This window comes from Bos grunniens, chromosome 6, assembly GCF_055505025.1.
Source record: "Bos grunniens cultivar Pamir isolate PY7600 chromosome 6, Bosgru_T2T1.0, whole genome shotgun sequence".
In the NCBI taxonomy this organism is placed as follows: Eukaryota; Metazoa; Chordata; class Mammalia; order Artiodactyla; family Bovidae; genus Bos; species Bos grunniens.
In genome coordinates this window covers 72386715-72402948 of record NC_141170.1, presented here as the reverse complement: position 1 = coordinate 72402948, position 16234 = coordinate 72386715, and the positions used below count along the sequence as shown (strand labels likewise).

Here is a 16234-nt window from a genome sequence, read left to right as displayed (position 1 = left end):
TCTTCCAAGAGCTTCAGGCTAGTGAGGAAACGGACAGTAAAAAGATAATTTCAATACTATGTAATTATATGCTTTGATAGAGGTTGCAGAAAAGGTAATACATGTTTATAAAGAAGAAAATCTGAGATTAGGGCCCAGGGTTTCCCTGGTGGCTCAGACAGTAAAGAATCTGCCTGCAATGCAGGAGACCCAGGTTTAATCCCTGGGTCAGGAAGATCCCCTGGAGAAGGGAATGGTTACCCACTCCAGTATTCTTGCCTGGAGAATTCCATGGACAGAGGAGCCTGGCAGGCTATTGTCCATAGGGTCACAGAGTCAGACATGACTGAGTGACTAACACTTACACTACTGATATAGAATAAAAAATAGTCCAAAGCAGTAAATTTTTATCTCTTTAGTTACCAAAATTGGTAACATAAGTTGCAGTGCTTTTTTAAGATATAGATAAAAATCAAGTTTTTAGTTAAAAGATTGAAATATAATGACACTTATTTAAAATCTATAAAAAAATAAAATATATGTTATGCTGAATAACTGTTTTATGAGGGACACAAATCACTAATTTAAATAATCATAGATAATTATGAAGGATTAAAACTAATTCCATTTTTAAAGAAGAAGGAAGTTTGGTTTTAGCAATTAGAATAATGACAAAAGACTGAGGCAAGTATTAATAGAAATATTTAATTACTTAGGGAATAAAAATAATGTGAATACTATGAGGTTCTTATGTATTTAAAAAAACAGACAAACAGGGTTACTTTCCTTAGGCATTAGTAGATAAGTAGAGGAAGTCTGGAGAATAAATCTAATTTATTCTTATTTTAGCAGAGCACTTGATAGTCTAATTTTACTTAAAAATTAATTTAAGTTGTTTTGGATATTTGCAGTGTTTATTTGATTAAGAGCTGAGTGAAATACAGTACCATACAAAGCACAGATACAGAATTATATTGGTAATTTTAGACAATGAATTTAGAAAATAAAATTTATAGGTACTGCATGTGCTATTTGTATATGTATGTTTAAAGAAAGATTTGAATGTTATTAGTTCTTTACTCAAAAGAATAATTAGTCTTTACTTTTACTGACTAGTTTGTTATCTGAAAAGGGAAAATTTTGGAGTAAAGCATTACTATTTAAAGGTTCAATAATATCGTTTTCTTTTTTAGATATTTGAATGAAGCAAAGATTTATTTTACATTGTGATTTTCATTTAAGTTGATGTCTAGGTGAAGATTATCTTTTAAATAACGTGTAGAAAAGTCTGAGATGTATGGTAATTCTGTGTGTTATTTTTCAGAAAGAATTCTTTGTAGAACTTGGCTTAACTACAGGACAGCTGGGTATAGATGACTCTACACAAGTGCCTCCTGGTTAGTATTTCTCCCATATGGCATATAATAAATGAAAATGAGAGTTAGGTTAAGGTTTATCTTGTCATTTCCAAATTAATCTAGTAACTTTTTAATATCTGTCAACTAACATGCTTTGTGCCTCTCCTTGGTTACTATTAATTATTGTATAGAATCTTGTATATTTATTAGCCTTCAACTAGATATTGTCTTTTTACTTGAGGGTCTTTAAAACAACTTTGAAAACCCCTAGGACATACACAAGTCATTTTGTTGGTAACATTTTCATTGGCAGCACTCATGGCTCCCTTTATTTGCCGTCACCATCTTTATTATTTTTCATATCACCAAGTTAAATGAACACTGACATTCTATCTTGTATAAACAAACACAGGTTTTAAACTTGGTGTGTTTTCATCTAGAACATTTCCCCAACATCTCTTTTCTTGTGCCTAAATGCCAATATTTTCATAAAAGACTGGATTAATATTTAATCATAATAAACAGGAAGTAAAAATTGACTTAAAATGTGGAAGGTCTATATTATTGTACTAATTATCATAGACAGGAGCCATGGGGCTGCTCTTGTCTTTTCCTCTGCCACTGGCTACTTGTGTGACTTGGAAAAGTCACTTTGTATTTTGGGACTTGTTTCTTCCACTGTAAGATAAGGAAGTTGGCCACTTATTATTGTTGCTAATAATAATAATAAAAAACAGTTATTGAGCATATACTATGTGTTATATGTGTTTTATATATAAAACAACTCTAGATGTAGCTATGTTTTATTATCATTTTAAAACCTTTTTTACTGTATAATGCATATAGGAAAGTACATGTGTCCTAAGAGAATGGCTCAATAAATTTTTATAATTGGACACTCTTATTAAATTACCACCCAGATCAATAAAATGAAGTCCTTTCCTACCCCCTTTCAATCTTGATCCCCTGTGTCAAAGATAACCACTGTTTTTACTATTCAAATCTCATCTCTTGCCTCCTCATTCTGTCCTTCCCCCTTCTGCCACCTCCATCCCCACTTCCACATACACACATGTTCTCTGTCTCTAATCATATTTGAAAAACTGCTGCAAATTTTTCAAGTGTCTAGATTGACGACTCTGCCTCCACTAAATCTCTACGTCATCATCATCATCACCATCCTTGTGTGTTTATAGGATTTCAGCATATCTTCAAGTTCCTTTTTGGTAAGGGTTTCTCTATGCTCTTCTGTGTGGCCCTCAACATTGTCATCAGTTAGTTATGTCAGAGAAATCTCCCCTACCAAACTTTCCTTGAAACATTCAAAGTATTCTTGATTTCCGCATCAATATTGGGGAAGTCCCCAAGTCACTGATTGCTTCATTCCAGAATGGCCTCCAGCATGCATCAGGCTTTAGGGCATCTACAACCTCTGCAGTGGGCAAACTTGCATCTGCAATTGTGAAGCTCTTTCATAAATCGCTACTGAGGCGGCTGCTGCTGCTGCTACTGCAGGCAGGGTTAGCATCAAGGGCAGCAGGGAACCTTTTGCAAGTGAGGTGGATGTAAGTCACCTGGATGGACTGCTGCAGCGGTGACAGAGAGTTAGGAAACAGGAGCAGCCTTCCACATTCTCGTTGGTGAAGCAGAGAGATTGGGGTTGACCAGGAGCATTCTCAGCTAAGAGGAGGACCTTGAAATGGCAGCCCCTTCTCTTCATCCCTTTACTATCAGGAATGAAGCACTGGTGGAACCTCTCCAAGAACAAAATGGCCTTCACCCAAACCTTCTCGTATTGCCAGAACATGGGCCGGCAATTTTTGTTTTTGTTCTTGTGGGCCTGGGGATTGCTTGCTCAGTAGATGAAGCCTGGCTTGATCACATGACCTGCTGCATTACCACACAGCACCAGAATAAGGTGATTTTTCCAGGTCGTGAACCCTGGGACTTGCTTTACATTCTTATGGAAATAGGTGTTATTGGGCATCTCCTTCCAGACCATGCCCACTTCATTACAATTGAAGATCTGCTCTGGAAGATAGCCTATCTCTTCTGTAAGTTTTTTGAGCTCTTCTGGGAACGCTGAAGCTGTCTCTGCATTAGCCAATGCTGATTCTCCCATGATCTCTAAGTTCTTGTGGTTGCAGCACTTCACAAAGCTAGCCAGCCATCCCTTGTGAGCTTCAGACTCCATTCTCCTCATCCCCTCATAGTGGTGCTCACAGAGGCTAAGTGCTTTTTCACACCTCATCTTGCTGTCAACAGGAATATGCTTCTGTGACATGTCCTCCAGCCACACACTTAATACCTTTGTAAGCATTTTACCATGAACCAGAGACCATTTTTGCAATTGTAGGGGCAGCACTAATACTTCAGCTTCTTTCTGCTTTATTTTGCAAATGCTTGGTTCATTTTTACTGACCTTATAGCTTTCCTTGGCAAGCAGCATGAATCCATGACATGGTGGGAGACTACAGCAGGGTATGCCAACGTCAGTTCATTCACATGAATTCAAGTTTTGCTTTTTAGAACTTAGCACACAGCAAATTCAAGATTTGTTTTTTGGAATTTTCTAGAATTTTTTAAAAATATTTCAGTCTGAGGTTGGTTGAATCCACAGATGTGGAACCTACAGATTTGGAGGGCTGACTGTATTACAGTAGTGCTGCTGTGAGTATTCTTGTGTAAGTCTCCTGGTACATATAGGCAGACGTTAGGATTCATAGTGAAAGTAATGCTGCTAACTGTTGTAGGGTGTGCATACGTTCAGTGTTCGTAGGTGTCGCCAAATGGTTTTCCAAGGTGGTTGGACTGATTTACACTCCTACCACCTTTGTATGAGAAGCTTATTTGCTCCATTTCCTTTGCATTTAGCCATTGTGGTGGTTGTGTATTTCATAATGGTTTTAATTTCATTTCTCTGATAACTAACATGGTTGAGCATTTTCTCATACGTTTATCGGTCCTTTGGATTACCTCTTTTGTAAAGAACCTGTTCACATCTTCTGCATATTTGCATTGGATAGTTGTCTTTTTTAAGTTGACGTACTTGGGAGTGCTTTCTGTGTTCTAAGTACAAGACCTTCACTGGATAGATACATATTGCAAATATATTCTCCCACTCTGTGACTCACCTTTTCACTCTCAGTGATGTCTTTGATGAACAGAAGTTTCTTGGGTTGAATATGACCAAGTTTAGGAGTTTTGTTTTTTTTCTATTATGATTGGTACTTTAAAAGCAAAATTTTTTTTTCCCCATATAACCTTTTAAAATGGCATTTTTATAGTGGGATTACCCATATAGTATTAACGCTTTTATTAGGTATGCTTTCATGCTAGTTTAGAGTGGAAGTAGGGGTTTGCAAATGAAGCTGTCAATAAGTTTTGTTTTTAGGGGAAAAAAATTAAAGATGAATTGACAGAAACTTGTGTTATGAGAAGGTATTTTATACTATTTTAACAAAGGAAGTTAGTTTATCAATTTTTTTTCTGATTAAATATACTTAATTTTCTTTTAATTTCTATAAACTTCAAACAACTTAGAAAAAAGACTTTTCTACGTATATTCTTATAGTTTCCTGTAGAGCTATTCCAGCTTTGAAAATAATTAGAAGCATCAATACTAGAAAAATACACATAATATTATTCTAAATGTGGCTGATTATATTTGTGTCTAAAAATGTTATTTTATCATTTTTAGAGCTTTTTGAAAATGAGCATGTACGTATTGGGCAAAAAGGTAAGCTTTTTAAACATTTTAATTGGAAGATAATTGCTTTACAATGTGTTGGTTTCTGCTGTGAAATAACACGAATCAGCTATTTAGTATACATCTCCTCCTCTTGAGAAAAAGATAAGCTTTTGATTAAACTTATTTTAACTTCTAAAAATGAGACAGTTTTAAGTAAATGTCTGCATCATATGCCCTCATCTGAAATTTAATCCCTGAAAAGCTAAAGACCTAAAAAGGAATCATAATTAACAATGTAGATAAAACAATAGGAATCTTTATAAAGAGGGGAAATGCATCACTTTGGCTTTATCAATAAACAGCAGATAAAGAAGTACACAGATGATTCACTAAAAAACAAAAGATAAATGCAGCTACACATTTCTCAAGGGTATTAGCTTAATCCATTCAACAGTGGAATTTCATTTTAAAATCAGAGTCAGGTTCTCTCTTTGATATGCCCACACCCTTCTCATTAACGTTAATAGGAATATGCTCCTGCATCAGGAGAAAGTGATGACTGCCACGCTTCCTGGTGACTGTTCACAGTGGCAGGACTTAATAACTGAGCAGCTGTCAGCATTCTGGAGGATAAATTTTCCCCATCTTTTGAAGATTCTTTTCCTTGTTTATATAAAGCCAGTTCAGTCTTTGAAATATGAAGTGCAGATAAGTCTTTGTGTCAGAATGAACCTTCTGACAGTTATATTATCATGGTCTAATCTCCTTAGTTCAATTTTCAGAATCTAGAGGACTGTATTTATATGATTTGATATTTACATTAAATATAATTGCAAGTTAAAGGGTATGTTTCATCTTTTTATTTCAAAGGGTCCCTTTGTTTCTTTTGGTCTTCTCATTTTCATTTAGTGTAAGGTTTTTTCCTTTTTCTTTTAAGAATATAAGAAAACAGTACTGTTAGACAAGTATTAGCAGATGTCTAGTATTTCTTCTTTTGTTTTTACTTTTTTATATTTCGGTTTTATTTGTTTTGGAAGGGGACTTAATTTCTAGATTTAATAGTTAATATTTTCTTTAAAATAAAAATTAAAACAAAAGGATAATATATTAATTTTGAGAACTTGACCACTTCTGAATAATTTGGAGCCTTAAAATGTTATTGGATCCTTTGTGTTTTCAGTTCTTAAAAAATTCCTCTTTTCTGTTCATTGTCCTGGAGAAGGAAATGGCAACCCACTCTGGTACTCTTGCCTGGAAAATCCCATAGACAGAGAAGCCTGGTAGGCTACAGTCAATGGGGTTGCAAAGAGTCGGACACGACTGAGCATCTTCACTTCTTCACTTCTTCTGTTGATTTTGGCAGATAGTTAAAAGATCATCTAATAGAATGGATATCTACATTTGTAGAATTCTTAGTCGTAATACTTCAGATAGCATACTACTTCCAAATACTAGAACATTCATGACTGAGTAGAATATGCTTAAGAAATTTATGGTTTCTGTAGGTATGATTTGATGTGATCTTCAAATCCAAAATTTATTATATATATGCATCATTAGTGGCAGATCCATGAAACTATAGTTAAAGCACAGGAATTCAAGGTACTTACAGTAAAAAAACTTTCAGATAAGGTAGGAGGTGGAGGAGCCTAAGGCTTAAAACATACAGGACTGTAAATAAGACCACATCAAAAATCAGAGAGTAAAAGAAGATTGCCAAGATATGTTTTAATTATGTAAGATACAAAGATGAAATGTTAGCTTCCTAAAAATAATTGTAAAGATTTCAATGTATTTCTTACATTACACATTTTCTAATGAGATTCTAATATACTTTTAACAGTTTTAACAGAACAAGATAGTGCTGCTGCTCAACAGTATATCAGACAAGGAAGTCCCACAGCCCTGAGAGCTGAACTATGGGCTCTCATTTTGAATATCTCCAGTCACCCTGAGGTAAGAAAAAGAAGGATGAGCCAAATTTGATATTTATTCTTCAAAGACCCGTGTTTCAAAACAGAAATATGTTTTCTTAGTCTTATATGTATCCCCTTTTTAATTTTCAAATTCACTGTAGTTTAGAGTTCTAAGATAAGATTAATACATAATTTAATCACTATGTATTTAATATATATGTTTTTATTATTAATAATTAATTGGATAGTGTGAACCTATACCCAAACAGTAAGTGTAGGGTTGGCCAGAAAGTTCATTAAGGTTTTTCTGTAAAGATCTTGTAGAAAAATCCAGTGAGCTTTTTGGCCAATTCCATACAATTGTAATAAGTGGAGTCTACCAGTGTAGGTCAGTGAGGATGTGTGGTGGAACTGGGGATTAGAACAGGGTGAAATAAAGACAGACTGCTCAGTGTATGTGAATGAGTACTTTGTCCCTACAGTTACTTTGAAAATATGCACCATTTTTATAGTTCTAAAAATTGACATTTTATGTGGGAATGTTATTTTTCTAAGTATAAGAACATTTTATTTTAGGAAATAAAATGAAAATGAAGAGAAATCACCAACAGACAGGTAATAGATTCAATAAAGAAAAAATATGTAACACATTCTTTTTGAAATATTTTAGAGAAATTTTTTTTTGCTTAAGCCCATTGATCTACAAATCATTGATTTAAATATTTTAATAAATAGCAAACTAATAGTTATAGCAAACTAATAGTTCACTAGACAGTGGTTAAAAACATGGGTTTGCTTTGAAATCATATGACCTAGTTTCAACTCCTAGCTCCCCCAACTTATTTGAAATAAGTTGCTGAGTGAGAAAAATTTCTTCAAGCCTCAAGTTACCTATGCTTAAATATGGGTAATAATTTTTATATCATAGAGTGGTTATGAGAATTAAATAAAATGTAAGTCTTTTATTAACCCAGTACCTGATGTAACAGGCCACCACTGATGGTAGCAGTAATAATTATATATTGCATATAACTGTAAATTAATCATAATTTATAATATGTAATAATTTAGGCACATATATTATAACTATATACATATCTAATTATACACATATATTAAAATTACATATAATAGTGATAATTATTAATAAATTAGTTATATAATATTAATCATACATCATAATTTATAATAATGCTGTTTTTAAGAAAATCAAGCACTAACATAAGTATTATAAAAGCTATACCTCTGGCCTTCGCAAATTATGTATGTGTGCTTATGTGTGTGTATGTGCATGCATATATATGTGTTTTAAATCTCCCTCTGTAAACAGCACTATCAAAAATCACTTGCTTCCTTTTTGAAAGAATAAGCTTTGTGCTTTATTTTAGAGCAATTTTAAACCAAATGATACTGCTGATCTTTTGAGGTGACACTTTAAAAGTAACAGTTGACAAAACAGTTTAGAGTGTACTTTGGGCCTTTTTTTAGTGCATCAGCTCTTGTAAAAGAGGTAGTAATTCTTGTTCTGATCTGACTGTGTAGATCAGAGTTAGATCACCTACCAACTTCATCGACCAGCAGCTAAGTTAACAAGTCCTGTCTCTGCAGAGGAACTACTTCCATTTCAAAAATAGATTTAGAATTTTTCCAGAAATATCACTGTAGAATAAAAGTAGTAATCCAAAATAATGATTGTTATAATGTTCAACAGCTGTTTTTACACTTGCATTCTGGAGTTAATAATGATCTTGATTTTCTGTACTCAAAATGACAGATCTGTAAATAGAAATTCATATCAGAAAGGCAATCTTGATTTTATTGAATAAAACACTTTCTATACCTTACACTTTTATATTCACTGTAAAAGTGTGACCTGCACACACTATAGCAACTCCAAAATAATTGTTTAGGTGGTATATTAGAGGAGGGAGAATACTTCTTACAAAGAATTCTTTATCAGAATGTTTTGTTCAATTACTTTTCAGTCACTTAAAATAAGGTACACATGCAAATGTATCATAGTTAAGGAGATACATAAACAGAATATTTCAAATTTCACACCCATAAACCTGTTTTAAAAATCTTACCTTCTTAGAAAGACTTGGTATTTAATGCTTTGAGTTCCTAGCAGTTAGTTTATTTAATACTTTTATTAGAACATTATTTAACTTTGATTTTTTTCTCTTTTTAAGAAAATATGTGATAAGCTTAAAAGCGTTGTCTTTATATATTTTCTATAGATTTCTGGATCAAATATCCATATTTAGCAAACATGCATATTTAAATTTTTGCTTAATTTCAGTTTGCTAATTAAAAGAATATAGAAAATTTTCTTTTACTTTGCTCTAAGTTCTTACTTACTGATAAAATAGTCAAGATGAGTATTAACATTTAAGATTTCCTTTAGTGATTTCACAACAAGGTTCTCCACAGCCTGACCTAAAGATCTCCAGCAATGCCTGATCATCCTAGATCTTTCTGGTCACACTTACCTAGTCTTCCCACTGTCTGTTTCTGTCCTTCACTCTCCTCAACCGCTGCTTTTCACAATCTTAGTAAAAGATATTACTTTCTCTTAACCAGAGAAAACATAAGTCATCAGAAAGAACTTATCCAAATTCTTTCCATGAAACCTGTGAACTTTCTACTTTTATATCTAAATCATGTGAAAGAAAATTCTATGCTGAATGCTCCTACTTTCTTAATCCCATAATCACTCAATCTACCTTATTCTGGTATACGTTCTACCAAATAACGATAACTGTCCTAGCTAAAGATGTCAAGAACAGTGGACGCATTTTAGTCTTTGCATTTTACTGCATTTGATACTATTATCTACTCTGTCCTTGAAATATTCTTGGTCTTTAATTTAGTTCATCCTTTTTTTTAGTTATTTCCCTCTTTTTTGTTTTTTTTTTTCAAGTCTGCATTTGGGTTCCCGTACAACCCTCAAGTGATTGTGTTTTTCAGAATTCAGTTTTGATCTTCTTTTCATTCTGCACATTTTCCTTAGACTGATTCACCAATCATTTCTTTCTGTAATGGCTCCAACTCTGTTTTCAATCAATCATTGTCTTAACTCTAAAACTTTTATTTCCAGTTTCCTACAGAACTCTTAACACATGATCCAAAAGTATATCAGACTCATGATGTCTAAAAGAAAAGGCATAATCTTCACCTCAATGCATTTATGGTCATCCAAGAAATGTTGAATTGTCTCTCTACCATTCTGTTCTCTCCCTGAAAAAAAAAAAAAAGTCTCAGACTTTTCTCTTGTTGGATACTCTGCTCTTCTCTCATGTGCAGCTTATTCCATCACCTTTCCTGAGAAAGCTTCCTCACCTTTCCTCTACCGTGCCTTCTCCCGACTCCATCTCTGCTACTGTTAGATACTTCCTTCTTTTCCCTCCTGCCATAACCAGGGCAGGAGCAAGGACTCAAGTCAAAGAAACATATATCATACTTCTTACTTTATTTGTCTGACTCCCTTTCTAGATTGGGGCTTCCTTGGTGGCTCAGATGATAAAGAATCTTCCTGCAGTGTGGGAGACCCAAGTTCAATCCTTCGGTCAGGAAGATCCCCTGGAGAAGGAAATGGCAACCCACTCCAGTATTTTTGCCTGTCAGACATGACCAAGCAACTAACAAGTTCACATTCTTTCTAGATTGAGTACCTGGGGACAGGAATTGTTTTCTTCTTCACCATCTTAATGTCAGTATCTTGTACAGTACCTAAAAATGATAGGCTCATCTAAATGCTTACTGAACAATTAAGTATAAAATTTTAGGACTCTTTGTGAGTTCTTTGATTTTTTAAGTATATATTTTCTTCTTCTCTTTAGTTAAATGGATAGTCTAAGTCTGAATAAAAGACCAAATAGATACATATACTAAAATTATTGTCTGATGCTAAAAATTTGGGCTACTTTGCTTTTCAAAGATTGCCTTTATAATCATAATTTATTGCTCTTAAATGTCTATTTGCCAGAGCTTATACAAAGTACTCTTTAAATATTCTATTATTGGTGATTGTTTTATTTTATAAATTGTTTTCTTATAATGTCTTTGTCTGCTTTTAGGGTAATGGAATGAATTAAAAGGTATTCCCTCTGCTTCTGTCCTATGAAGGAGATTGTAGAAGACTGGCAGAATCTCTCCCTTAAATGTTTGGTAGAATTCACCAGTGAATCACTCTGGGCTTTGTACTGTCTGTTTTGGAAGGTTATTAATTATTAAATGAGTTACTTTAACAAATCTAGGCCTATACACATTGTTTCTTCTTGTGTGAATTTCAGCAAATTTTCAGCAAAATCTTATTCAAGTAATTGATCCATTTCATCTAGGTTATCAAATCTGTGGGCAGGGAAGTATTCCTAGTATTCCTCCATTATCCTTTTAATGTTCAAAGGATCTTTCACTTCTGATTTGGGTAATTTGTGTCCTTTCTCTTTTTTTCTTAATTAGCCTAGCTAGAGGCTCATCATTGTCTCTTGATCTTTTCAATGAACCAACTTTTGGTTCCAATGCTATTTCTCTATTGATTCCTATTTTCAATTTTATTTATTTATGCTCTATTCTTATCATTTCTCTTCCTCTGCTTACTTTCAGTTTAATTTGCTCTTCTTTTCCTAATTTCCTAAGGTAGAAACTTAGTTTGTTTATTTTAGGTCTTTCTTGTTTTCTAATATATGCCTGCATTTAATTCTATACATTCCATCTAAGCATTGCTTTTACTGCATTCCCCAAATTTTGATGTTACCTTTTCATTTAGTTCAAAATACTTTGAAATTTTTCTTGAAATTTCTTCTTTGACCCATGTGTGTGTTGTTTAATCTCCGTGTATTTGGATATTTTCCAGTTATCTTTCCGTTATTGGTTTCTAGTTTAACTCCACGGTGGGTCGGAGAGCAGACACTGTAGGATTTCTATTCTTTTAAATTTGTTAAAGCCATGTTTTATGACCCAGAATGTGGTCCGTCTTGGTGAATGTGCCATGTGAGCTTGAGAATCATGTGTGTTTTGCTGCTGTTGGATGAGGTAGCGTATAGGTGTCCATCATATCCAGTTTATTGGTGGTGGTGTTGAGTTCAACTTGGACCTTACTGATTTTCTGCCTACTGAATCTATTTCTGATAGAGAAATGTTGAAGTTTTATTTCAATTGGAAATGCATGATTTATTTTATAAATGATGCTGATAACCATCCTTCTGAAAGAAAACAATCAGACCTTTGGCTTACAAAATATTAAAATAAATTCCAGGTAGGTTATAAACATGTAAATTTAAAATATCAATTTTAGAAAAAATTAGGAAAATATTTACATAAATATGTGGTGTAGGAGAGCCTTGCCTAAGGCAAGCAAGAAAACCTAAATCCATAAAGAATTTTGAAAAATTTGTCAGTGTATACCATAAACAAAAACAAAACATATTAATATGAAGAAAAGGTATTTGTAACCCAAATGACAAATGTTAATCCTCAGTATAGATAAAGAATCTGACAGATTAATGAAATAAATGTAATCTAACAGAAAAATACGTAAACCATGGAAGTGAAAGTTCAAATGGCCAATAAGCATATGAAAGAAAGTCAACTTTATTAGTATTTGAGAAAGTCTAAGTTAATACAACAGTAAGATAACCATTATTTTTACCCATGGAAAAGTGAAAATGGTGAAAGTCGCTCAGGAAAGGCATATGTGCATGAGGATATTTATTGTAGTATTTGTAGCAACAAACAACTAGAAACAACCTGAGTAGCCATCTATAGGGGAATGGTTAAATAAATCATAATGTATCTGTAGTGCAGTTTTAAAAATATTAAAGTTTATGTGTTGATAGTTATTTAAAAGACAGAGAGAGATGACCGTGATACATCACTAGAAACTGAAAAATAAGTATAGTATGATTCCATTTTATGTTAACAAACAACAGCTAAAACCCTTAAGTATGATTATATATTTATATAAGCATGGAGAAAAGTATGGAAGGATATAAATTACAAATAATGTTATTAATACAAATATAAATAACATGAGTTTCTTCAGTGTGGTGGGAGGGAAGAAAAAAAGAGTATTTTCTTTATCCAGCTCTAGATTGTTTCACTTATTTTAATGGTCATATATCAGTTTGCAATTTTAAACTTTTTACTTTTAAAAAGCAACATAACTCTAAACAGCTTTTCTGCTACGTTCACTAGGAAGCATTAAAGTATAATATTATGCCCTTTGCTAGCTGTCAGGATTGGTGTTTGAGTTGGGTGCTGTTCCTACCTTTAAAAGTGTTCTTTTATTCTAACTAAAGAGGTAGATTTAATAAATATAATAGAAGGTAAATAAAATAGTAAAATAATTTTTCTTTAGGTAAGAAATCAAAACATAATGAATGAGAACAAAATAAAGCTTTTTAATTAAAATTAAAATTTTAATTAAAATGACTAAAAATAGCCAGCAAATTCCCAGATTATCTTTATGTGATGAGCATTTGACTCAAACTAGAGAACTGTGTATCAAGCATTTTTTAAAACAAAGAAATTTTCTGCTCTGATTGCTGTGGCCAAAACTTCCAAAACTATGTTGAATAGTAATGGTGAAAGTGGGCACCCTTGTCTTGTTCCTGACTTTAGAGGAAATGCTTTCAATTTTTCACCATTGAGGATAATGTTTGCTGTGGGTTTGTCATATATAGCTTTTATTATGTTGAGGTATGTTCCTTCTATTCCTGCTTTCTGGAGAGTTCTTATCATAAATGGATGTTGAATTTTGTCAAAGGCTTTCTCTGCATCTATTGAGATAATCATATGGTTTTTATTTTTCAATTTGTTAATGTGGTGTATAACATTGATTGATTTGCGGATATTGAAGAATCCTTGCATCCCTGGGATAAAGCCCACTTGGTCATGGTGTATGATCTTTTTAATGTGTTGTTGGATTCTGATTGCTAGAATTTTGTTAAGGATTTTTGCATCTATGTTCATCTGTGATATTGGCCTGTAGTTTTCTTTTTTTGTGGGATCTGTGTCAGGTTTTGGTATTAGGGTGATGGTGGCCTCATAGAATGAGTTTGGAAGTTTACCTTCCTCTGCAATTTTCTGGAAGAGTTTGAGCAGGATAGGTGTTAGCTCTTCTCTAAATTTTTGGTAGAATTCAGCTGTGAAGCCATCTGGACCTGGGCTTTTGTTTGCTGGAAGATTTTTGATTACAGTTTCAATTTCCGTGCTCGTGATGGGTCTGTTAAGATTTTCTATTTCTTCCTGGTCGAGTTTTGGAAAGTTGTACTTTTCTAAGAATTTGTCCATTTCTTCCATGTTGTCCATTTTATTGGCATATAAATGTTGATAGTAGTCTGTTATGATCCTTTGTATTTCTGTGTTGTCTGTTGTGATCTCTCCATTTTCATTTCTAATTTTATTGATTTGATTTTTCTCCCTTTGTTTCTTGATGAGTCTGGCTAATGGTTTGTCAATTTTATTTATCCTTTCAAAGAACCAGCTTTTGGCTTTGTTGATTTTTGCTATGGTCTGTTTTGTTTCTTTTGCATTAATTTCTGCCCTAATTTTTAAGATTTCTTTCATTCTACTAACCCTGGGGTTCTTCATTTCTTCCTTTTCTAGTTGCTTTAGGTGTAGGGTTACGTTATTTATTTGACTTTTTTCTTGTTTCTTGAGGTATGCCTGTATTGCTATGAACTTTCCCCTTAGGACTGCTTTTAAAGTGTCCCACAGGTTTTGGGTTGTTGTGTTTTCATTTTCATTCGTTTCTATGCAAATTTTGATTTCTTTTTTGATTTCTTCTGTGATTTGTTGGTTATTCAGCAGCGTGTTGTTCAGCCTCCATATGTTGGAATTTTGGCTACAGCAATCAGAGCAGAAAAAGAAATAAACGGAATCCAAATTGGAAAAGAAGAAGTAAAACTCTCACTATTTGCAGATGACATGATCCTCTACATAGAAAACCCTAAAGACTCCACCAGAAAATTACTAGAATTAATCAATGATTATAGTAAAGTTGCAGGATATAAAATCAACACACAGAAATCCCTTGCATTCCTATACACTAATAATGAGAAAACTGAAAGAGAAATTAAGGAAACAATTCCATTCACCATTGCAACGGAAAGAATAAAATACTTAGGAATATATCTACCTAAAGAAACTAAAGACCTATATATAGAAAACGATAAAACACTGGTGAAAGAAATCAAAGAGGACACTAATAGATGGAGAAATATACCATGTTCATGGATTGGAAGAATCAATATAGTGAAAATGAGTATACTACCCAAAGCAATTTATAGATTCAATGTAATCCCTATCAAGCTACCAACGGTATTCTTCACAGAGCTAGAACAAATAATTTCACAATTTGTATGGAAATACAAAAAACCTCGAATAGCCAAAGCGATCTTGAGAAAGAAGAATGGAACTGGAGGAATCAACCTACCTGACTTCAGGCTCTATTACAAAGCCACAGTTATCAAGACAGTATGGTACTGGCACAAAGACAGAAATATTGATCAATGGAACAAAATAGAAAGCCCAGAGATAAATCCACGCACATATGGACACCTTCTCTTTGACAAAGGAGGCAAGAATGTACAATGGATTAAAGACAATCTCTTTAACAAGTGGTGCTGGGAAAACTGGTCAACCACTTGTAAAAGAATGAAACTAGAACACTTTCTAACACCATACACAAAAATAAACTCAAAATGGATTAAAGATCTCAGCGTAAGACCAGAAACTATAAAACTCCTAGAGGAGAACATAGGCAAAACACTCTCTGCCATACATCACAGCAGGATCCTCTATGACCCACCTCCCAGAATATTGGAAATAAAAGCAAAAATAAACAAATGGGACCTAATTAAATTTAAAAGCTTCTGCACAACAAAGGAAACTATTAGAAAGGTGAAAAGGCAGCCTTCAGAATGGGAGAAAATAATAGCAAATGAAGCAACTGACAAACAGCTAATCTCAAAAATATACAAGCAACTCCTACAGCTCAACTCCAGAAAAATAAATGACCCAATCAAAAAATGGGCCAAAGAACTAAATAGACATTTCTCCAAAGAAGACATACAGATGGCTAACAAACACATGAAAAGATGCTCAACATCACTCATTATCAGAGAAATGCAAATCAAAACCACTATGAGGTACCATTTCACACCAGTCAGAATGGCTGCCATCCATAAGTCTACAAGCAATAAATGCTGGAGAGGGTGTGGAGAAAAGGGAACTCTCTTACACTGTTGGTGGGAATGCAAACTAGTACAGCCACTGTGGAGAAC

At 33.5% G+C, this 16234-nt stretch overlaps 1 protein-coding gene across 21 annotated transcripts in view; it reads left to right on the top strand.

Annotated features, from left to right (window-relative positions):
* The window catches only part of TBC1D19 (TBC1 domain family member 19), a 151942-nt gene that overhangs the window by 68337 nt on the left and 67371 nt on the right, over positions 1–16234 (top strand). For 20 of the 21 annotated variants that reach the window (XR_015165506.1, XR_015165505.1, XR_015165509.1 and 17 more), the window contains exons 9-11: positions 1304–1376; positions 5038–5076; positions 6872–6984. Coding sequence is in view for 16 of the 21 variants with exons in the window: in XM_086406210.1 (XP_086262336.1) it covers positions 1304–1376; positions 5038–5076; positions 6872–6984 (225 nt within the window). In the remaining 5 variants the exon portion in view is untranslated. Of the gene's footprint in view, positions 1–1303; positions 1377–5037; positions 5077–6871; positions 6985–7520; positions 7560–11023; positions 11199–16234 lie in introns of those variants that run through there. The other variant, XM_086406219.1, reaches the window with a different exon arrangement.